The sequence below is a fragment of the Coffea eugenioides genome, chromosome 5, assembly GCF_003713205.1.
Source record: "Coffea eugenioides isolate CCC68of chromosome 5, Ceug_1.0, whole genome shotgun sequence".
NCBI lineage: Eukaryota > Viridiplantae > Streptophyta > Magnoliopsida > Gentianales > Rubiaceae > Coffea > Coffea eugenioides.
In genome coordinates this window covers 39,884,995-39,910,203 of record NC_040039.1, presented here as the reverse complement: position 1 = coordinate 39,910,203, position 25,209 = coordinate 39,884,995, and the positions used below count along the sequence as shown (strand labels likewise).

Genomic DNA, 25,209 nt, shown 5'->3' with positions numbered 1-25,209 from the left:
GTTTTCATTTTACATAAAATCATGAGGGGTGAAATATATATATTAAAATGTTAGGGGGTCATGTGACAATAGACGAAACAACAGATCGTTACATGTAATTTATCCTTTGAAATATCTACCCGTTCCCAACCTGTCATATGTAGTAAATTGATTTGGGCCAAGTACGACTGGGAGTTTAGTAGAATTGTGCGGTTATTGTAAATTTTACGTGAAGTAAAAAGTGAGCCTCTTTTACTAGTACCAGCTTTTTTTTGGTGATAATTGGTTGTTTCTTTAGCTAGGTTTTGGTGGCAAAAATTTTTGAAAGCCATTGACCTAAAAGTTTTTTTTTTTGGCAAGTAGTAAATCAATCAGGTAGGAAAATCAAGTAGTAAAGGACACTCTGCTTTTGCAACAGAGACGTGTCATTCAGATAATAAGTGTATAGTACCCAAATTATTGGCAGTCCAATCCCACGAAAATTATTGGCATGTTATAGATGAATGGACATCGCATAGCTGACAAGAAATAAATTGATTCTTGTTTCCAGTTTAATTGTGAATTTGGAATCAAATAAGCCTTCATTTCGATTATGCACTAAAAAATATAAAGTGCCAAAAGGGCAGATCAAGGAATAGGGACTCTCCTTTTCTTTCCAAAAAGGGAAAAAAAAAGGGAGTAGGGACTAGTATTCAAAATTGATACAGCAACCAATCCTTTAAATTGAAAAAGGGATCAAAAAGTATTTTTGTCAGATATCTTCCAAAGACTTTCTCGCTGTTCACTGGTAACTTTCCACCTCCTCTCCTCTTCCAATTAACAATGATCACTGTTCATTTACAACGACAAGTGAAGCTATGCTTGTTAATCAGGAGAATATAATAGAGATAACATAATATGGTTATATATATATATATATTTGAAATTGTGGTAAAATAATGTAATCTTTCTTTTTTAATTATCTTTGGCTTTCTTTTTATTTATTGGGTAAAAGGATATGTTTCTACGTTAGATTACCTTTTTTTTGACGTACGGCATGTTATAAAAAAAGACAATGATAGTTGATTTAGATTGTATCTAAAATTAAATATGGAGAAATGAATTCACAAAGATCAAAGTAATTTTTAAACTTTATTTCATGTTGAATTATCGGTTAAAAATTCAAAAAAAATTAGTAAATTTATTATCAGCATTGTATACATATAAATAAAGTCAAATAAAAAAATAAAAATAGAAGTGGACACCCACGCAAGCACATGCAGGGGTAGCTGGGTAGAGGCGGACGGAGCCGAGGGACGAGAGGGGAAGCCGTCCCGCTTCAAGCCCACTAGTTGCCTTCCCTAAATAATTTCACTTCCAAAATTTGAAAAGCCTCCCCTGCAACTTCCTGGATTTTTCCTCTCGACAATTCGTCAACGTCAATGGCCAAGTCTTTTTCCTTTCGGCGGTGGTAGCTTTTAAATTTTAATTGTCCATGCAATGATGAAAATTGAAGAGCAAATCATCTGCAACATCTATGCACTACCACAGCTCCTTCTAAGTGCCCACTCGAACGACTAAACTGGCAGTTCATCCTGCAAAGAAAGTATTTGCTTCCGCCTTAGACTAATTGATCTTATGTTGTTAGAAGGCTCATTCCAACCAAATCATTATGTTATATTTAGCTTTCTGAGGCCCAAAAATCTTAATCACTATTTTTTTCCCCCTTTTGCAACACATGTAGTTGCAAAATTTTTTGTTGTCAATTCTTTAGAGAAGATAAATGTTTGGACTAGCTTGGTAAGTTCCAGAGCTTACGATGATGTCATATTTCATTATCAATGATCATGAAGATCCCCTTCTCCCTGATTAATTGAGATGTACAGATCTCTCAAAGGAAAGAGAAAAATTTTTAGTTTGAAAACGTCTTCAAGGGCAAAATGAAAGAGAGTAATATTAATAGGAAAAATAGAGGAATCAATTAGCAAAATTCGTTTGCCATATTAAGGAGGTAATGGGCAAAAGCTTGAGACTCGAAAGTTCTTTTTTGGTAATATCTAATGTACCTATGCGTTTGTAAATTCGTCGAATAATGTGAAAAAGGCTAGTAATAGGATCTTATGATTTCTTAGATATAAATAGAGGTTTGTAATTGGGTTGATTCTTAGGCAGAATGAGTTGACCCGAATTTGAATAATACCGCCAAAGTTGGATCCTGGTACATGACGAATTTATAAGAGTAAATTGATATTTCTCCAGATATTGTAGTAAATATTTTATTTTTGCCAATGGGAAGAATCATAGATGAGTTTACAGTTGCATAAATATGTTGTGTTTTGAACTTCTTTATTAAGCAATGTGCGGACTAAGTTTGGTATATTCTAAATCCTTAATTGGACTATTTGTGGAATGAGACGTAATGAGTCCTTAATTCATGTATCCTTTATGAAGATTTCATTCAGCCAAGAAACTTATCATATTATAGAACTTGTATTTTGATAAATAGTTGAATATGATAACAAGTCTTTTTCATCTTAATATTGATGATGCGCATATTCAAAAATAAATGCAAAAAGAAAATCCGAAGAATACAGTATTAATTCCTTTGCATCATTTAAACGTTGATTAAAAGTTTAGGATACCACCATGTAGAATCCAACATTAAACGGCTAATTGTTTAGTGCACTAACCGGGTTCAAATTTGTCAAACTATTAAGTTTGGAAATTCGCTGTTTCAAAATTTTCCATAAGGAACATCAAGATTCTTCTGCTGCCTTTATTGAACAATTTGATAACTAGACTTTTTAGAGATTCTGTTGTCACTTGGACAGGTAAGAGAGTTCACTAGAAACTAGCAATGGAGGCACTTGGGAATTTGGCATTAGACAGAGGAAGGAGGTATGTCAATTTGGATGATAATCTCAGGTCGCTCGAAAGGAAATTGCGAAGATTAGTTGGCAGAAAGTCTGACCTCGAGTCGCAAGTGACAGATGCAGAAAGGTCAGGTACTAAGAAAAGGAAAAGGGAGGTTGATATTTGGTTCGAGGAGGTAGCAACAGTAGAAAATGAATTCGGTGCTTTGAAAAAATGCATACAGGAGGGTGGATTCCTAGAGAGAGCAATTAGCAGTGGGGATAGAGTGGCGGCAATGGATGGAACTGTAGAAGACCTTATTGAGCAAAGTAAGCATTTTGATGGGCTTTGGCTTGAGGCTTTTGAGAGCAGGGGTGAGCCACGAGTGACAACAAAATTATTTGGAGAAAAGTTTGACAGAGGTTTGAAAGCAATCTGGGCATGGTTGGTCATTGATAGCATCTCAATCATTGGGATTTACGGGATGGGCGGTGTGGCCAAGACTACATTGGCGAAACACATCCATAATCATCTCCTTGATAAAACTCAATTCAGGGTTTGTTGGATTACTGTCTCTCAAGAATTCAGCATTAAAAGGCTGCAAGATGACATTGCTAAATGGCTAAGGCTTGATCTGTCAAACGTGGGTGATGAGGATAGCAGGGCAGCCATTTTGTCCAGGGCATTGGTGAAGCAGTCTGTCCTCATACTCGATGATGTTTGGCAAGAATTTTCTTTTGAAAAGATTGGAATTCCTCTTGGTGCAAACAAATGCAGAGTGATCTTGACTACTCGATCACTGGTATTATGCAATAGGATTAGCTGTCAAAGGGTATTTGAAGCTAAAACTTTGGCTACAAATGAAGCTTGGGATTTGTTCAAACATACACTCGACCCTAAGACAGTGCTTCGTGGAGATGTGGAAGGTATTGCCAAGTCCATTGTGAAAGAGTGTGATGGTTTGCCTCTTGGTATTATCACAGTGGCTGGGAGCATGAGAGGTGTGAGCGACATCTGTGAGTGGAGAAATGCATTGGAACAATTAAAAGCATGTTCGGTAGGGCATGATGAGATGGAACGAGATGTGTTTCCCATTCTGGAATGGAGTTTCAATCGCCTGGATAAATATGAAAGAAATTGCTTCTTGTATTGCTGTCTTTATCCGGAAGATTGGAAAATAGAAAGAAAGGAACTAATAGACCTATTTATTTGGGCCGAGCTGATGCCAAAATGGAACTCAAGGTCAGAAGCATTTGATCAAGGTCACACAATATTAAACAAACTGATAAAAATTTGCTTGCTGGAAGAAACTGAAGATTTCGATGGGGATGACTGTGTGAAGATGCATGATTTGATCAGAGATATGGCATTAAGGATCACGAATGCAACCTCCAAACTAGAGATGAGCAGAGATGATGTACCACGATTCTTGGTGAAATGCTTAGGACAGGAAGATTCAAAAGTAACACAGGAAGAATGGACAGCAGATCTCCATGCAGTCTCCTTTCATTCATCTTCATATGACATAGAAATTCCACCAGCCTGGTCACCAAATTGTCCTAAGCTCTCAACCTTGCTTCTTTCTCGGGCTTCCATAAAAGAAATCCCAGATTCATTCTTTCGGCACATGTGTGGACTTAAAGTTTTGAATCTATCTCAGTGCTATGGTATAACAAAGCTGCCTAATTCTGTTTCAGACTTGGTGAATCTCACTGCCTTGATTTTGGGGCATTGTGTAGGCCTCCGATCTGTGCCACCACTGGGAAAGCTCAAGCAATTGAGGGAATTGGATCTATCATCGACAAAGATTGAGGATTTACCTGAAGGTTGGGAGTCATTGGTCAACCTCGAAAGGCTTGACTTGAACAAGTGTCTGAATTTAAGACGAAAGATAATAATACCAAAAGGGACATTTTCCCAATTTCACCGTCTTCAACAGCTATTATTGCCACGGTCTGGCAGGGTACAAGTTAATGATCCAGAAGTGTTGAACCAATTAGAAAGTTTTAGAGGAAGTTTGTCTTTTACGGACTTCTATAAAATTACTCGGTGGCCAAAATACTATAATAATGTTTATATCAATGACATCTTAACTGAGGATTCGAGTTTTGTTAATGAAGTGAGGGGGTTCCGGAAGAAACAACTGCATTTCCATCAGTGTAAGCTTGATAGAGGATCGAACTATCTGCCAGATGATATGGAACGTCTGATAATCGAGGATTGTGAGGGCATTAGGTGCTTGTCAGATGTTTTTAAGAATTTTATAAATTTAAGCCACTTATCTGAATTGTCCTCTGCTTCTCCACGTGATCAGCTAGAAGTCTCGTATTTTAGTTCACTCTGTCATCTCGAAGTGCTACGCCTCTCCTGGTTGCCAAATCTAGTTGGTCTTTTTTGCGGAGAGTCAGAACCATCATATTTGCTTCCAGCTGGCACCTTTTCTTCCCTTAGAGAATTGTGGATTTCTGGATGTCACAACATGAAGCAGCTATTCACAGTGCAGTTGCTGCAGAACCTTCAAAATCTTAAAGAATTAAGAGTTGAACATTGTGAAGGACTGGAGGAGATAGCAGCAGATGGCAATGAAGTAGGACAAGGAGGAGGAGAAGGCATCCAATTGACTTCAAGTGAGGCCACCGCCACTGTCGTCCTTCCAAATTTAAGGAAGTTGCATCTGAGGGGGCTGCCGCAACTGAAGAACATTTGCAAGGCAGCCATGATCTGCGAATCAATCCCGTCCAATAATATGGCAGATTGTCGAAATTTAAAGAGGCTGCCTTTGTTTCTTTCCACCATCGACGGAGAATCAGAACCATCATATTTGCTTCCAGCTGGCACCTTTTCTTCCCTTAGAGAATTGTGGATTTTTGGATGTCACAACATGAAGCAGCTATTCACGGTGCAGTTGCTGCAGAACCTTCAAAATCTAGGAGAATTTTACGTTTACGATTGTGAAGGACTGGAGGAGATAGCAGCAGATGGCAATGGAGTAGGACAAGGAGGAGGAGAAGGCATCCAATTGACTTCAAGTGGAGCCACCGCCACAGTCATCCTTCCAAAATTAAGATGGTTGCGTCTGACTAGGCTGCCTCAACTGAAGAACATTTGCAAGGCAGCCATGATCTGCGATTCAATCAAGGAGATTGAAATTTTCGATTGTCCAAATTTAAAGAGGCTGCCTTTGTTTCTTTCCACCATTGACGGACCACCATCTTTTCCCAGCACTCTTAGTGAAATCAGGGGAGACAAAGGATGGTGGGAATCGTTAGAGTGGGACAATCCTAGTGCCAAAAATGCCCTTGACCCACTTTTTAGTACATGGAGATGAAGTTCGAACAGGGTGTTGAAGGCTACCTATTTGATCAAAATCCTGATTAGTTCTCATGTACGTGATTCCTCCCCTTCCTCTAGTCTTGTCTTAACAAGTATCCCCTTTCTTTGAAATTTCCCAAAATATGATCTATTTCTCCACTAGCGTAGATTTTCTATTGCGGTGCAGAACTACCAACACCCTTTCTTCAATTAATTTACGTGATTTACTTCATATAATTTTTTTCTTTTTCTTTTTTTGTTGCAGAGAACAGGAGAGGTATTGGAAAGGTTTCTTGGTTGGACTTCATGTGAGAAAGATGCAAAGATCAGGTAGCAGCACTTACTAATCAGAGTCGGAATTTCAGTGGGCTTCTGCTTGATAATGACAAACTTGATTGTAACATTGATTTATTAGTGAAAAGAGCTCAAAGAAACCTTAAAACGATCAAGATCAATATAGTTGCTGGCCAAGAATTGGTTTTTGGTCCAAAAACTTGCATTACATGTTCCCAAATACTCTAATTGGATGACAATTTTGAGACAATGTGAGCCTCTATTACGCAATTAATATTTCAAAATTACACGCTAAATTTTTCTTCCCTTTTTGTTTTTGCGTCTTAGTTGACAGTATGTTGGATCATGATGTGGAGTAAATGAGTAATGATGTGGCAATATTTTAATGAATAAAAACTAACTTTTCTTTAATGTAACTTTTAATCAATTTAACATGGTCCGGGTTGGGTTGTTTGAGAGTTTGGTTTATCAAGGAACACTTGAAAAGATTAGAAGAGATGGGATAGGATGTGAGACAGGGTGCTGTACAGAAGATCCGTTGCGGTGAGATATATTGTTTCTCCTATACTTTCTTTGCCTTCCTAATTCGATGCTTTGCATTAGATTAAAAAAAAAAAGGAAGAAGAAGAAAGAATAAAAAATTTAATAGATAAAACAAAGAAGAAAAAGAAAGAAGAAGGAGAAGGAGAAAGAGACACATTATTGTACATATCCATGACATAGCCTCCTTACCAAATCTGTTGTCGTCTTCGCTAATATTAAAAGAAAGGAAAATTTGGCACGGCATTAGAGCGGAAAAACTCTGCAAGCATGGAGTTGAAGAAAGATTCTGATAGAACGGTTATTTGGCGTATTTTGGACTGTTATTTTGTCCTAATTTTGACTACTCACGGTGCTAAGAACTGGAGTTTCACTCATATTCGACATTTGTGTGCATTGTAGGTGGTCGGCATAGAAAATGATCTCGCGAGGCAAAATTCCAGAAGACTTTGCATTTCAGAGCGTGGCCACGCCTTGGAAGGTGGACGAAACCGAAGGCCGGACTGCGGTCCACGTGAACCGTGAGGAGCATGGGATTAAAACTCCAAAAGCTAGCTTTTGTTGCAATCAATTGGGCCAGACGTTTGTTTTCTTCTTGACTTCTCCTGGGCGGCGCTACATATAAAAAGAAAAAAGGAGATTCAGAATCAGGGGATCAAGACCCTAGCTTTAGTTTTCTTTTGGCTACTTTTTGTCAGACGGCTCCCTTCGCTTTTGTTTCTTCTTGGGCAGCAAATTAGATAGGGAGATTTACATCGAATAAAAACAGTAGCTTTAGGTTTTTTCTTGCCCGAGGCGCTAGAGGTCCCTTTCTCTTTTGACTTTCAACTTTTCCGCTGGACAGTTCCTTCGTAGCTTTTTGCTTTGTAATTGCGATTCTGAAGCAAAGACGAAGGCAGGGCCTTCTCTATTGTTATTGCAATTAATTCCTTCCCCCAATTCTTCGTCAAATAATTGAATGAATTCAATTAAATCACGCGGGATTGACACGATGAGGAGCGGCTAATTCTCTCCTCTGCCCAAAGGTCGACGCGAGGGCGCGGTCCATAATATCTGTGAGATCTAATCGAATCTTCATTATTTCTTCCAAGTTATTGCTATTCGTGCGTTTTCTGAATTAATTGTTCATGGGTATTTTATTAATTGAATATCAACGGCCGGATATTTGATTTAATTTAATAGCCTATTGCCATGTTAATTAAATAGAATCCGTAATTGTTCATTTAGTTAGCACCTCGTGGCAACCACCATAATTGGTTTTATGTTGGGGAAACGCAAGATCTAATTTAAATAAACCCTCTTAGCGTGTTTATTGGTTAGGGTTGGGTTCTTCTGGCTTTAATGCAATTGGGTAATTAAATTCCTACGGTCGTACCTAGGGTTGTTATCTGGTTAGAGAAGCAGTCAATGGTCGTACCTTGACTGTCGAAAAAGTAAGGAAGAGCTGGTTGTCAGAGCTTATTGATGGCTATAACCAACCTAGTGATAAATGGGTGAAATATCTTTGCATCGATGAGCATTTAATTGGACCGTGCCTGAGCAGTTGATCCTTTGGGTAGAACTTTTGTTAATTGCTATTTTCAGTGAATTGTACTTTGTGAGTTAGTTTTGAATTTTGTTTGTTTTATTTTATTTTATTTGTGTGCCTCCCATTGAAAATCCCCCAATTCTGTTCTACTGATTTGGAAAGAAATAATTTCCTACCTGCTCCCTGTGGATTCGACCCTACTCACCGCTATATACAAAAATCTGTATTTTTCTCGAGTAGGTATTTATTATTGCACAGGTTCGGCACCTGTCAATTTTTATTCCAGAAGACTTTGCATTTCAGAGCGTGGCCACGCCTTGGAAGGTGGACGAAACCGAAGGCCGGACTGCGGTCCACGTGAACCGTGAGGAGCATGGGATTAAAACTCCAAAAGCTAGCTTTTGTTGCAATCAATTGGGCCAGACGTTTGTTTTCTTCTTGACTTCTCCTGGGCGGCGCTACATATAAAAAGAAAAAAGGAGATTCAGAATCAGGGGATCAAGACCCTAGCTTTAGTTTTCTTTTGGCTACTTTTTGTCAGACGGCTCCCTTCGCTTTTGTTTCTTCTTGGGCAGCAAATTAGATAGGGAGATTTACATCGAATAAAAACAGTAGCTTTAGGTTTTTTCTTGCCCGAGGCGCTAGAGGTCCCTTTCTCTTTTGACTTTCAACTTTTCCGCTGGACAGTTCCTTCGTAGCTTTTTGCTTTGTAATTGCGATTCTGAAGCAAAGACGAAGGCAGGGCCTTCTCTATTGTTATTGCAATTAATTCCTTCCCCCAATTCTTCGTCAAATAATTGAATGAATTCAATTAAATCACGCGGGATTGACACGATGAGGAGCGGCTAATTCTCTCCTCTGCCCAAAGGTCGACGCGAGGGCGCGGTCCATAATATCTGTGAGATCTAATCGAATCTTCATTATTTCTTCCAAGTTATTGCTATTCGTGCGTTTTCTGAATTAATTGTTCATGGGTATTTTATTAATTGAATATCAACGGCCGGATATTTGATTTAATTTAATAGCCTATTGCCATGTTAATTAAATAGAATCCGTAATTGTTCATTTAGTTAGCACCTCGTGGCAACCACCATAATTGGTTTTATGTTGGGGAAACGCAAGATCTAATTTAAATAAACCCTCTTAGCGTGTTTATTGGTTAGGGTTGGGTTCTTCTGGCTTTAATGCAATTGGGTAATTAAATTCCTACGGTCGTACCTAGGGTTGTTATCTGGTTAGAGAAGCAGTCAATGGTCGTACCTTGACTGTCGAAAAAGTAAGGAAGAGCTGGTTGTCAGAGCTTATTGATGGCTATAACCAACCTAGTGATAAATGGGTGAAATATCTTTGCATCGATGAGCATTTAATTGGACCGTGCCTGAGCAGTTGATCCTTTGGGTAGAACTTTTGTTAATTGCTATTTTCAGTGAATTGTACTTTGTGAGTTAGTTTTGAATTTTGTTTGTTTTATTTTATTTTATTTGTGTGCCTCCCATTGAAAATCCCCCAATTCTGTTCTACTGATTTGGAAAGAAATAATTTCCTACCTGCTCCCTGTGGATTCGACCCTACTCACCGCTATATACAAAAATCTGTATTTTTCTCGAGTAGGTATTTATTATTGCACAGGTTCGGCACCTGTCAATTTTTGGCGCCGTTGCCGGGGAGCTGGTGTTTGGATTATTTATTTCTTTTCAAATTCAGTTTTTGTTTTATTTTTATTTTATTCTATTCTTCTTGGTACTTTTGCTGGTTTATGCCCCGTTCTTCTCGCACAGGTGAATTAGTATACGATCCTGAGGTTGAGAAGGCAGCGCGTAGGCGGAGGCAAGAGACCAAGAGGCAAAAAGAAGGGCACTTATTTGCTGCAAACGAGTCAGCGGAAGACGAAATAAGCATGGCCAACAACCAAACATTGAGGGAGCTGGCTGCCCCGGAGCTGACTCACCAGCCCTTATGCATCACATTCCCCGCTTTGGCTGAGAATACCGCTTTCGAATTGAAGTCGGGGTTGATTCAACTCTTACCCTCTTTCCATGGTCTCTCTGGCGAAGAACCCCACAAGCACGTAAAGGAGTTCGAGGTGGTCTGCTCTAGTATGAAACCTCCTGGGGTCACTGAAGAGCAAATTAGACTGAGAGCCTTCCCGTTCTCTCTCAAAGATGCAGCTAAAGATTGGCTGTACTACCTACCAGCAGGTAGTATTACCACATGGGCGCAGCTGAAAAAGAAATTCTTGGAAAAATTCTTCCCTGCATCCCGGGCTGCGAGTTTGAGGAAGGAGATCTGCGGCATTAAACAATATCCCGGTGAGTCCTTGTATGAATACTGGGATAGGTTTAACAAGTTGTGCACTAGATGCCCGCAGCATCAAATTAGTGAACAACTGTTAATCCAATACTTCTATGAAGGGCTCCAATCAACAGATAGGAGTATCATTGATGCTGCGAGTGGGGGAGCACTTGCAAACAAGACACCGAGGGAAGCGTGGGAGCTCATCGAAGCCATGGCAGAGAACTCCCAGCAATTTGGTTTACGTGAGAGCAACCCTCCTCGTAGAGTCAATGAGGTAGAGACTTCATCCATACAGCAGCAACTGTCAGAATTGACGTCTGTTGTTAGGCAATTAGCCATGAGAGACACGCCGCGAGCAAAGGTGTGTGGAATCTGTACTAGCATGGACCACCCCACTGACTCATGCCCTATGTTGCAAGAGGATGGAGCTGAACAAGTGAACATGGCTGGAGGCGTGCCCGCGCCTCAAAGACCGTACGACCCATACTCTAACACGTACAACCCTGGTTGGAGAGATCATCCCAATTTCAGCTATGGTAGTAGGCCACAAAATGCATTCTCCAATCGGCCTCCAGGTTTTCAGCAACCTTGGCAACATAAGTCTCAACCCTCGTCCTCAAGCTCAGGGAGTTCTTTGGAAGAAATTGTCAAGAGTTTGGCCACGACTACTACTCAACTCGTCGCGACCACCACTCAGCTCCAGCAGGAGACTAGGTCCTTAGTTGCAAGTACTACTCAGTTCCAACATGACACCAAAGCAGGCATGAAGGACATGGAGACTCGTATGAGTCAAATGGCAACTGCCATTAATCGTCTGGAGTCCCACGTCTATGGAAAATTGCCATCGCAACCTGAGATAAACCCCAGAAATGTAAGTGCCATGACATTAAGGAGTGGCAAGGAAGTGGAGGGGCCGAAGGTCACAAACTCAAAGAGTAAAAGTGAAGACGAGATCGAGCAGGAGATAGAGGAAGGAGGACACATTCGTGGAGGTCCTGAGGTAATTCTCACACCATCAATACCCGTTAAAGCTAATTTACCCCCTTTTCCTTGCAGGTTGGAAAAGACAAAGAGGGCAGAAAAGGAAAAAGAAATCCTGGATGTGTTCCGCAAAGTTCAAGTAAACATCCCCCTATTGGACGCGATCAAGCAGGTACCCAAGTACGCAAAGTTCTTGAAAGATTTGTGCGTTAACAAAAGAAAGCTAAGGGGTGATGAAAGAGTGATGGTGGGAGAGAATGTATCAGCTGTACTTCAGAGGAAACTCCCACCCAAATGTGGAGATCCAGGTATGTTTGCTATCCCCTGTAAGATTGGTCATTCTAGTATAAAAAATGCCATGATAGATTTAGGAGCTTCTATTAATGTGATGCCTAAATCAATCTATGATTCCCTAAATTTAGGACCTTTAAAAGAAACGGGGATAATAATTCAATTGGCTGATCGTACATGTGCTTATCCGGATGGGATAGTTGAGGATGTTTTAGTGCAAGTAGATGGATTAATTTTTCCTGCTGATTTTTATGTGCTTTACATGGATGATAGAAGTGCCCCAAATCCATCACCCATTATATTAGGAAGGCCATTCTTGAGTACTGCCCAGACTAAAATTGATGTTAGTAAGGGTACTCTCACGATGGAATTTGATGGAGAAATAGTCCACTTCAATATTTTTGATACAATGAAACATCCTGTTAACTCTCATTCTGTGTTTGCTATGTATACCACTAATCCCTCTGTGCAAGAATTTTCTAAGTTTGCTTATAGGGGTAAATTCAAGGTTGCTGCGAACAAGTCCTATAGGATGAAAGCAATTCATGAGGTACAAATGGAGAGAAAATTTAGGAAAAAAGTTGCACTCAATGGCCATGTGGATCCTGGAGGAAGGCCACCAATTGCAAGGAAAATTCAATTACATCCAGACTAAAGAGTGGTGCTATGTCTAGCCAAAGACATTAAAGAAAGGCGCTGCTTGGGAGGCAACCCAAGAATTACAATATTAGTTGTGATCATTTTTCCTTACTTTATGATTTTTCAGTTTTATTTTAATGTTTTGATGGTTTTTGTGGTGTTGGACAGAAGAGTAGGGGTTCCAAGGCGTGCCCACGCCTTGCAAAAAAAAAAAAAAAAAAAAAAAATGAGTTCGTTTGGACATCATTTGGATGTGGTGGGCAGAAGAGTATGCTCTCCAAGGCGTGCCCACGCCTTCCAACCCCTCCGATAGCGAAAAAGTAAAAAAAAAAAAAAAAAGTTTGACCAAGACCCTACTCCTTCCACTTTCCCTTCTTCTTTGACTAGTCATGGACAATCTTCTCCAAATTTCTATTGCCTACGTTTCCAGACTTTTCTCCTTTGTTTTGGTCAAGCTTGCCGCCGCCTACCATCGCTGTCTGCCGCCGCCGCTCAAATCAACCTCGCGCGACCCCTTCTGCTACTCGCGCAACCTCGCGGCACCAGCAGCGCACGCGACGCCCAGCAGGCCTACCAGCTGCCCACCGCGTGCGAGCCTTGGCGTGCGCGCGCAGCACCCAGCAGCAGAACCCAGCGCGCGACTCCACCGCATCCACCGCCTCCTTAGGCTCCAGCCGCACCTTTTCAGTAGCCAGGGAAGTTTCTCTTCTTTCCTCCTATTACTTTATTTTGTCTCTTCTACATTGAGGACAATGTAGGTCTTAGGTGTGGGGGGAGTGGCTTCCATTAGTTCTGTTTTTCATTAGTTCTTTTTGCTTTGATTACTCAAAAAAAAAAAAATATAACATGGGATGAATGAAAAAAAAAAATGAAAAACATTGTAGTTAGTCGGCTTTTTGGTTATGTCTATGCTTGTTAGTGTTGGGGCATGTTGCTGTGATAAATGACATAATCAATGTGAGTGGGTATGTGGTCGTATATGCTGGCTGTGCATTTTGTTTCCCTTGGCAATGTCATTGAATGTTGAGTATGCTGGAATTCACCCATTTTTGTAACTTTTGGGGAGCTTTTGAGCCTTACTTGAGCATATTATTCTTGTTTGCTCTAATTTGTTTGATTGAGTGGGTATCGCACATGGTATGAACATTCTAGAACTTGCTATTTTGTACATGTCAAGACCGCATTTTGATGAACTGGATGCATTTGAAATGATAAGGGCATTTAGGATTTAACCCTCTTCAGCTTTCTAAAAAAAAAAAAAAAAAAAATCTAGCCCTCATTTTATATCCCAATAGTGAACCAATTTGAGCTTTTGTCCTTCGTTTCTGGTTGATATCCGTGTTTGTTAACCCAAGACCTCTTTAAACTTTCTTGTTTATCCCTGTGTTGTCAAGGGATGTCTGAAATCCATCATTTGTGCAAATCAAACAAATTCGGGGGTTGCAAGTGCTGTTAGATTAGGAGTATATGATGTTATCCTTGTAAAAGGGGGAGAAATTGGAAAAAGGCCACTGACCAGAGACTTTGGCTTACAGGGCGTGCCCACGCCTTACAGGACTTTCTCCTGAAAAAAAAAAAAAAAAAAAAAAAAAAAAAAAAAACTTCTGAAGAGACCTCGTGACCAGAGGACTATGGGCTACAAGGCATGCCCACGCCTTGCGAGCAGTATGCAAAAAAAAAAAAAAAAAAAAAAAAAAAAAAAAATTGGGAACACTTGTACAGTGTGTACAGCAAATGGAAACTGCCTTGTTAGTGAAACTCTTCCGGTAAAGCACTGTGGTTATTGGTGAGTTTCGGACGTTCTCTTGACACTTTACCCCCTACCTATACCTTCTTAACCCGCCTTTCACCTGAGCCCCATTACAACCCTAATAAAGTCCCTTTGATTTATGTGTTTAGTTCACTTTTAAGTGGTGGAGATGTGATAAACGTGCAAGCTTATGGTAATGGCATTCCGTGATGTTGAATTGAGCGTTTCTAGTATTCATATATATTCTTTGAATTACAACATGTCCGGTGTGTTTTACCTTCGGTGATATTGTCAGGGACCCTAGATGCTTGTGTTAGTATAGACTACTACATGGCCTCTGCTCTCTTGGTTGTACTTATGAGCTCCGAAATGCTTGAGGGCAAGCATTGTCTAGGTGTGGGGGGATTTGATAGAACGGTTATTTGGCGTATTTTGGACTGTTATTTTGTCCTAATTTTGACTACTCACGGTGCTAAGAACTGGAGTTTCACTCATATTCGACATTTGTGTGCATTGTAGGTGGTCGGCATAGAAAATGATCTCGCGAGGCAAAATTCCAGAAGACTTTGCATTTCAGAGCGTGGCCACGCCTTGGAAGGTGGACGAAACCGAAGGCCGGACTGCGGTCCACGTGAACCGTGAGGAGCATGGGATTAAAACTCCAAAAGCTAGCTTTTGTTGCAATCAATTGGGCCAGACGTTTGTTTTCTTCTTGACTTCTCCTGGGCGGCGCTACATATAAAAAGAAAAAAGGAGATTCAGAATCAGGGGATCAAGACCCTAGCTTTAGTTTTCTTTTGGCTACTTTTTGTCAGACGGCTCCCTTCGCTTTTGTTTCTTCTTGGGCAGCAAATTAGATAGGGAGATTTACATCGAATAAAAACAGTAGCTTTAGGTTTTTTCTTGCCCGAGGCGCTAGAGGTCCCTTTCTCTTTTGACTTTCAACTTTTCCGCTGGACAGTTCCTTCGTAGCTTTTTGCTTTGTAATTGCGATTCTGAAGCAAAGACGAAGGCAGGGCCTTCTCTATTGTTATTGCAATTAATTCCTTCCCCCAATTCTTCGTCAAATAATTGAATGAATTCAATTAAATCACGCGGGATTGACACGATGAGGAGCGGCTAATTCTCTCCTCTGCCCAAAGGTCGACGCGAGGGCGCGGTCCATAATATCTGTGAGATCTAATCGAATCTTCATTATTTCTTCCAAGTTATTGCTATTCGTGCGTTTTCTGAATTAATTGTTCATGGGTATTTTATTAATTGAATATCAACGGCCGGATATTTGATTTAATTTAATAGCCTATTGCCATGTTAATTAAATAGAATCCGTAATTGTTCATTTAGTTAGCACCTCGTGGCAACCACCATAATTGGTTTTATGTTGGGGAAACGCAAGATCTAATTTAAATAAACCCTCTTAGCGTGTTTATTGGTTAGGGTTGGGTTCTTCTGGCTTTAATGCAATTGGGTAATTAAATTCCTACGGTCGTACCTAGGGTTGTTATCTGGTTAGAGAAGCAGTCAATGGTCGTACCTTGACTGTCGAAAAAGTAAGGAAGAGCTGGTTGTCAGAGCTTATTGATGGCTATAACCAACCTAGTGATAAATGGGTGAAATATCTTTGCATCGATGAGCATTTAATTGGACCGTGCCTGAGCAGTTGATCCTTTGGGTAGAACTTTTGTTAATTGCTATTTTCAGTGAATTGTACTTTGTGAGTTAGTTTTGAATTTTGTTTGTTTTATTTTATTTTATTTGTGTGCCTCCCATTGAAAATCCCCCAATTCTGTTCTACTGATTTGGAAAGAAATAATTTCATACCTGCTCCCTGTGGATTCGACCCTACTCACCGCTATATACAAAAATCTGTATTTTTCTCGAGTAGGTATTTATTATTGCACAGGTTCGGCACCTGTCAGATTCTTCAAGTCAACAAATGCTAAACTTTGTTTTATGGTTTATAAATCTACAGTTCTCACGGCTTCCCCTATCTCCGCTTGAAATTATATATGTGATCTCCCTAATCCAACCGCATGTTATATCCTAAGCCTTCCCAGTAATGTCTTCTTTTTTTTATTACAATGTACACATCTATGTATGAAGTTGGGGAAAGTGTTCCCTGTCAACAATTGAACACCAATCAATATCTCCATTTTTATCTTCTCTCTTTAGTGTTAATTGCATTCTCAATCATTCATCTCTCTACATCACAATTTATTATGTCATCAGTGTTGGGGGCCTTCCTTATCATCTTTCTCAACTTCCAATCCATGCAAACAAATTTGGGCCAAGATTTTTGGTTTTCTAGCATTTCAAAATAATTAGTTAAATGAGGAACGCTGACTCAAGTATTAATATAACTCATCTCTAGGCGTTTCTTGCAACTCCCCTAGAAGTTTCCCCATGGCCTTCAGTGGCAACCTTGGTCTTAGTTGCTTATCAATCATAAGCATGTAGAAACTTTAAGTAAAATTAAAAAAAAAAAAAAAAAAAAAAACTCTTCTCCTCAATGCCCAAAAGAATTTGAAGAATCAACATTGTTAATCTCCTCAATTCTCATATACTTCTGGGCAAACAAATATAACAAGATGACAAAGTTGCAATAATTGATGGCTTAAATTATATATTATCAATCTCCACGCTATAGCCCATTCACCAAATTTGTCTGCGTCTCCACGTTATAACAAGGGATTAGGTAGGAAATGAGGATAGATCTTTCCTGTCAACAACTATGTAATTATTTTGTTTTTAACAAGTGTAAGTAATTTATGGATTAAACATAAAGGAGTGACTAAATACAACTATTCTGTGTCAACTGTCAAGGCCTTCATTCCAATTGCGTCCCCTAGTTGTAGAGTAGGCGTGGATAAAATGCATGTTCTCCAGTCACGCCTCTGTGCTTCCTGTAGGTAAAATGAAACTTTGCCAAAGCTTTTCAGCAAGTCATGAATGATGGTGCCATAAATGATAAATCCAACCGTATGCCTCCTTCTAAGAAGCTACATGATGAAATGGACAACATAAATAAATATGTTAATAAATTTCCACCAACTTCTCCACTTCCAATGATAAATTAATGTAATTTCTCAAATCTTTCACGTAACCTTATGTTGTTTTCCTTGTATGTGAGCAATTACCAATTACGATTGTCCATTATGAAGAAAGGGGACCCATGTCCATGATAAACGCTTGCCAAGAACTCCTTCATTTTCATACATAGTAATTTTTTTAAATTTTATGATTATACATGTCATATGGACTTGGACCTTTATTTTACATATAAATTTATGTGCACCTCTTCTTCAGATTCCGATTATGTGCGGAATTAATTATTACAAACGAATTAATTATTTCTAACTCAATGTTTACAAAGACAAAAGAGATATGGAGATTGGATGAGGAAAGTTCACAGCATGATGCGGTAAAGCGTTCAGTGAATGGACATCCCAGAGTCTTTGCCGCACCATTTCCTGGAAACGTCCCCTGCTTCCTTAATTTCATTAAGTCATCAAAATGGCAATATGGCATGGCATGATCGAGCAGAATAGTATGATGTCGTCACAATAATTTGGGAAAATTTAAAAAACAAAAACAAAGAATAGGAATATTAACAGTCTCTAAGTAGGTTGTAAATTTTACAAAATTTGTAACTGGGGCATTGACAGGTGCCGAACCTGTACAATAATAAATACCTACTCGAGAAAAATACAGATTTTGTATATAGCGGTGAGTAGGGTCGAATCCACAGGGACTGGGGATAACTCGTTCCTTCTAGAGTCCAGAGTATGGGGGGTTTTGGATTAAATGCTAACTAAATAAATTAACTGCAGAAAATAATTGATTAAAGAAATAATTAAGAGAAACTCTAGCCAAGGGTACACATCAGAAATGGTTCATGCACTGATCATTGATGCAGAAATAATTCCAACATTTAGCAATAGATTAGTTATAGTTGTCATGCACGCGATAAACAACCAACCCTTCCTTAATTTCTCGATAGCTAAGGTACGACCGTTAGCTATTTCTCTAACCCAAAAATAACCCTAGGTACGACCGTAGGATTTAATTTCTAGATTGCATTAATAATTAGAAAGGCCCAATCCTAACCAACAAACACGCTACGAGGGTTTGTTTAAATTAGATCATATGCCCCCCTGACATAAACCCAATTACGCCAGTTGCTACTGAGGTAGAGATAACGAACAATTACGGATTCAATTACCCCTATTTAGCAAAAATAGCCTATATGAATAATTAATTATTGCGCACTAATCAATCATACACAAGGCCATAGCAATTAAAATCAAGGAACATATAAATACCAATAAATGAAGAAAATAATTAAAACAGATTCGATCTCACAGTAGTTGTCGAACCAAATCGTCAGTTGTCCCCTTGACTAGAAAAGCTTAACCACGCCTCATGAGAAAATCTCCCCGTTGGGGAATATTGTCGAACACCTGGCGTGTGTCAGAGGCCAATCTAAGGAAAGAAAGAAAAGAAACTAAAACTAAAGCCCTCGATGTCTTTTGCTTCTGTACGTTGTCCCCTTTTAAAGCAACAAAAGAAAGATAACTAAAAGCTATCTAGGTGGTCCCCACACATGTGGACAAAGCCTCCAAAGTACTTCTTTCTCCAAGTCTCTCTACGTAGCTTCTTTTGAAGAGCCCAAATGACTAAATGCCTTTCACTAGCTTGTGGTCCCCACCAATTCAAGGGCCCAAGAATTGAAACCCTTAGAAGTTTCCATATTTTCCATAAAATCCCTCCTTTTTGGTAGTTTTCTACTTCATTCCTGAAATTAAGTCCAGATACCAAATATGAGTAAATATTAACAATTAAGCAATATTTGGCAAGGATAAAAAGGGAGATTAATAATAAAATAACCAATAATTAACACCCTATCAATTCCCCCCACACCTAAATCATGCTTGCCCTCAAGCATGGGAACAACAATTGAACACCAAAAGTTGACCATGGCTGTTACTCCAACTACCGTATTGCCAAGACACCAAGAAAATCATATATCAAGCGACACAGGTCAAGATCCAAGAAAAATCACCCCGGTTAGCATCTAAACTACCAACTCCTCCAATTTAAAGCAAACTAATCTAAGAAAAAGGAATGGTTGCTCACATTTATCAGTAAATGGTCCAGCTATTAACCAAAATCTCGACATTCAGAGCACAAACCGGCAAGCTGACTTATTCACATACTAACACAATCTTTACTTCACTTCTTTTTCCTTTTTCCTTTCACTAAATGCCCCTTTTTTTTGTTTTTTGTTTTTTGTTTTTTGAATAGCAAAAGACTTAGTCTATAGCCCTTAGAGCCTTTTGACGCGAACTCCAACATTTGACAGATGGAGGAGCCCGGTTACTCAGCTCTAATCGCTACAGGACCACGCACTCATAGCAATTACTTCCTTTTGACGCGAGAATCGACACTTTAGGTGAAGATCCCCGGTTACTCAGTAGTGATAACTAGAGGAGTACAGTCACCTCTTATTTATAACCATATAGCACAATAACTAAAAATAACACAAAAATAACAGCAGCCAGCCTCAAATTTCCAAACATGGAGAACTAAAATTAATAATTGGACCAATTCACAAGAAAAATGCCAACAATCATTCCCTATGCCTAGAAAAGTTAACTAAAAATTAGAAAAGTCAAGCAATTATTGATATTCACCAAAGAGATGTTCCTGAACTCAACCACATCAACTCGATACCTTTTATTAATAAACTTGGCAATAGCAGAATTAGAGACAACAATCCAGCATCAAACTTGGTATTCATATGAAGACTAACCACTAGGAAAAAAAAAGAAAAGAAAATAAACGAAAAAGGAGATAAATATCAAACTAAAAATAAAGGAAAAACCTTTAGAAACTAAAAATAAAAATACTAGCACCCAAAACTGACCCCCCCACACCTAAGTCACACATTGCCCTCAATGTGATAATGTAACAACAGAAGAAAAGAGAGGGGCAACGGTACTTCCCTGAAGTCATCAAAACAGGGGCGGTTCAGGTGGAAATTGAGGATCAAGGCCTGCATGGGGCATAAATGCTGCCAAATTCTGCGCATGTGATGCAGGTTGACGTCAATGTGGGTCATCCGAGTTGCTAGTCGTTCAACTCGCATCTGGAGCTGGTGCCATTCGTCAGCCCCTGGGGTAGGAGGAGGCTGCGAGTGTCTAGGTGTCCTAAACCTAGAAGCGGATCTTGGCCTTACCATGATCTTTAGATGTCACTCTAATCACAAGGGACTACAATTGCCAACAGATAATGGAAACAGGAATTTCAAAGTAATAACAATTTTTTTGTTTAAAACCAACCCAATGAACAATAGGCACAATTCAATCACCCACAGGTTATACGAATACCTGAACACTAATAACAAATGCAATCAATGAGCCCCTGTGGTCCAAATGTAGTCAAATTCAGAATCAAGGCAGTCCAATCATGCAGCAAGTGCTCCAAATAGCTTAGTAAAGGAAACCAAAAGGATAAAATGCTCCTAAACAAGGCAATCAGAGGCAACTAACTTCAATAAGCAAATTTAAGCGTTATAGGCACCTCCCAATTTAACAAGCAAATTACCCACAATTAGACACAAATCACAGCAAAATAGACACAATTGGTCCCAAAATAGTAACAGCTGCCTCCAATTGGACAGTCCATTCCCCAATTCAACCTGCCAAAATCAGCAATTGACCCAAGAAAATGGTAACTCCAGCAACAGTTCAGGAACCAACACTCAAGAATCAAATAGGTAGTCTGGCACAGAGGATTAAGAAATGGAAAGCAACACTGCAACCAGTACCACTGGTGCACAGACAGGAAAGAATTAAATTCAACGGCAGCGACTCAATCACAAGAATTTAAACTTTAAAATAAGCAAGTATCTTCAAATAGCAGCCACAACGATAGGCCAAAAATCTCAACCAGTACCACTGGTGCGTCACAGGGAAAAACTAAAGCACATGGCCAACTCAATAATGTAATCGATGCCAGAAAATATCCCCAAACGAAACAGCAAATAAACGTAATTTTGTCTCAAAATTGACCCTAGAAAATGCCCAAATTATCACCCTCTTGGATCCAACAAGAAATCCAACCTGTGAAAAGTAGCAAATGACCCCAGAAATTGGCAATTTCAGCAACCACAGGTCAAAATGCGAACAACAACAGAAGTACAAGGTTATTAGCTCGCAATCAGACAGGTGACCACATAAAATCAATGAATGTAAACAAAACACTCCAACCAGTACCACTGGTATACACACAGGGAAGGTCAGACGGCCAACAATTCAACAAATATCAGAAAATATCCCCACATATGGTAGCAATTAGACCCAAATCTGTCCAAAAAGCACCCCCAGAATATGCCAAAATCACCTCTGCTATTAGCTATCAAGAAACTCAAACACAGGGTGGACTGGAACGACTCAACCAAAAACGCCCAATAGGCACAACTCGCTTAATTAGGCAATCCAGAACACAGGATTATCAGATGTTAAACAACTACCATCACCAGTACCACTGGTGAGTGCATAGGGAGAAATTAAAGCGAATAACCAATCCAGTGAACAAAATAGATTCGAACACCCAAACAGCACCAAAAATGAGCGAAAATTAAAGCCAGAAGCAATGGTCAACTCACCCCCAAAGTACCCCCAAATATCGCAGCAGTTTAACTCAACTCTACCCACAATTAGCCCCAGAAAATGTCTAAAATCACTGCCTGCTGTTTTCCAACAAGAAGCCCACGAAACAAAAACGCAAATTCCAACAATTTAAGGACTAGAGAAATACAAATCAAGGTGAAAATTCGAATACCTCCACCTGCCAATTTTGGGCAGGTGGTGACGCGCGGCAATGGAGGAGATGTGCGCGGTTGCAGGAGAGGCCGGCAGAAGCAGGAGTCGCGTGCGGCTTAGGTGGTGGTGCTGATGTAGAGGCAGCGGCAGCGGGGGCGGACGATTGACGTGGGCCGAGCTGCAAGCTGGCACGGCGCTGTAGGGCTCACGGCAGCTCCTGGCCGCGAGGTGAAGCTGCTCGTGGTGGAGGGTGGCAGTGCAGCGGCGGTCGCGAGCTGATGGAGGCTGTTGGCGGCGGACTGCGCTGAGGGAGAGGCGGCGGCAAGCTGGTGGAGAGCAGCAGCGGCGCGGGCTGGGCTGCTCGCTGTCGGCTTGGCTCACGGGCGGCGTGCGGCGTGGATTTGGCGATGGATGAGATTGAGCTGAGGTGGAGGTGGTCAAGAGAGTGGAGCTGGTGGAGGTCGCGCAGGGGAGGCTGCGCGCGAGGGCGCGGCAGCGTTGGGCTCAGGCGGCGTGCGGCGCGCTGCGGCTTGGGTCTCGGTCAAAGAAGAAAAGAAAAGGAGAAGAAGAAAGAAGCGGGGAAGAAGAGGAATAAAAGAGAAAGAAAGAAAGAAAAAAAGAAAGAAAAAGAAAGAAAGAGAAGAAAGAAAAAGAAAAAGAAAAGAGAAAAAAAAAAATAGTTTTTTTTTCTTTGGATTCTTAATTTTTTTTTTCTTTTTGGGTTTTTTTTTTCTCAATGTTTTTTTTTTTTTCAAATTTTTTCCTGAATTTGAAATTCCAAAATTTGAATTTTTGAAGAAAAGAAAAATGCCTTTTGAATTTTTGAATTTTCTCAATGTGAAATTTGAAACTTTTTTTTTTTTTTTTTTTTTATGTTTTGGGTCGTCAAACACCGCGTGGGCATGCCAAGATTACAAAACATCCACTGACCTCAAGAGACCCAAACACCGCGCGGGCACGCCAAGATTGGTCTTCGTCCTCTGGTCTCAGAAAACACTAACACCGCGCGGGCACGCCAAGATTTCACTTCCTGGTCACAGTGGAAGAGATATTAGCCTTGATACTACCCAATGGAGAAACGACAAAACGAAAGAAATAAACAACTAAAAATAATAAAATCAATATTTGGGTTGCCTCCCAAAAAGCGCCTTTCTTTAATGTCTTTGGCTAGACATGCTATGCTTGTTCACGGAGGATAAAATCTTGTAGCTCGTCTCATTGCTTCATCCTCTACATAGTCCTGATAGCCCTCGTAGATAGAATAATCTTTGGGCATACGAGTTACGGGCTTCCATGGACTAGTAAATGGCGCCAAACGAGTCGATGATAATTTGCATTCTCCATTCACTCCTCCCTCACTTGCATTTATTGGCACAAGATATCTTGCCATCGCCACTCTTAATTTATTCCTGTCATGAAATTCAAAATTGTCTGGTATAATAAAGTCAATTTCATTAATAGGAATTGAAGAGTAAGAGTCAGGAGAATAGTGATGAAGGAGTGGAGGGGATGTCACCGCATTTGGAGATTGTTCACTGGATTCATTCACTTGAATGAGTTGATCCTGGAGTCTCATTTTTTGCACTTCAACTTCCTTTTCAACTGCATCTTTAAATCCGTTCCCTTGAAACTCTTGCAGTTCCATGTCATTTGGCCAGATAATTGCACTCTCATCTCCTTCAAGATTGATATTGATTTGTGAGGGCAATTCTTCACGGTGAGAAGCTAATCGCTCTATCCTGGATGTCAATTGACGCATTTGATCCGCCAGGTCGCGAAGGCTCGCTTGTGTCTTCTGATGAAATCGATTTAGACTCGCTTGTGTCTCCTGATGAAATCGATTTGTATTAGCAATTAGTAATCCCATCATTTCTTCAAGAGACATACCTGACACGGAGGATGATTGCTGAGACTCTTGCTGTTGAAAATCCATTGGTCCGGTCGCATAATCAAAATTGGAATTATCCCACCATCCTTGATCATACCCGTTTGAATAAGGGTCATACTGCATTTGATATTGGGGTGGAAAATCTCCGAAAGTATCAATTGGAGCACTTAGATTGTCTTGAAATGCGGGGCATGTGTCAGTTGAATAACCTGAGTCAAAATAAGTTCCACAATTTGCAACAGCCCATTGATCATTAGGAAAAACATGACTCTCATAACCCCATTCAGGAACAAAGTCCAGTCTATCATCAAAATATGGAATGTTAGCAGCCATAAAAAAAATAAGAGAAAAATAAATTGAAAATAAAAACAAGGTGAACTCAAAAAGAAACAAATCAATCTGGCACCAGTCCCCGGCAACGGCGCCAAAAATTGACAGGTGCCGAACCTGTGCAATAATAAATACCTACTCGAGAAAAATACAGATTTTGTATATAGCGGTGAGTAGGGTCGAATCCACAGGGACTGGGGATAATTCGTTTCTTCTAGAGTCCAAAGTATGGGGGGTTTTGGATTAAATGCTAACTAAATAAATTAACTGCAGAAAATAATTGATTAAAAGAAATAATTAAGAGAAACTCTAGCCAAGGGTACACATCAGAAATGGTTCATGCACTGATCATTGATGCAGAAATAATTCCAACATTTAGCAATAGATTAGTTATAGTTGTCATGCACGCGATAAACAACCAACCCTTCCTTAATTTCTCGATAGCTAAGGTACGACCGTTAGCTATTTCTCTAACCCAAAAATAACCCTAGGTACGACCGTAGGATTTAATTTCTAGATTGCATTAATAATTAGAAAGGCCCAATCCTAACCAACAAACACGCTACGAGGGTTTGTTTAAATTAGATCATATGCCCCCCTGACATAAACCCAATTACGCCAGTTGCTACTGAGGTAGAGATAACGAACAATTACGGATTCAATTACCCCTATTTAGCAAAAATAGCCTATATGAATAATTAATTATTGCGCACTAATCAATCAT

The 25,209-nt window shown here is 39.9% G+C and overlaps 1 protein-coding gene and 1 non-coding gene across 2 annotated transcripts; one reads left to right on the top strand and one right to left on the bottom strand.

Moving 5' to 3' along the window:
• Positions 1-2,815: 2,815 nt before the first annotated feature.
• On the top strand, positions 2,816-6,139 carry LOC113771625 (probable disease resistance protein At1g61180). The gene has a single exon (XM_027316198.1). It carries the CDS (start codon positions 2,816-2,818, stop codon positions 6,137-6,139), a length of 3,324 nt encoding a protein of 1,107 aa, XP_027171999.1.
• Positions 6,140-10,754: 4,615 nt separating this feature from the next.
• Positions 10,755-10,861, bottom strand: LOC113772674. The gene has a single exon (XR_003468636.1). It is a non-coding gene; the product is annotated as a small nucleolar RNA R71 (small nucleolar RNA).
• Between the last annotated feature and the right edge of the window lie 14,348 nt (positions 10,862-25,209).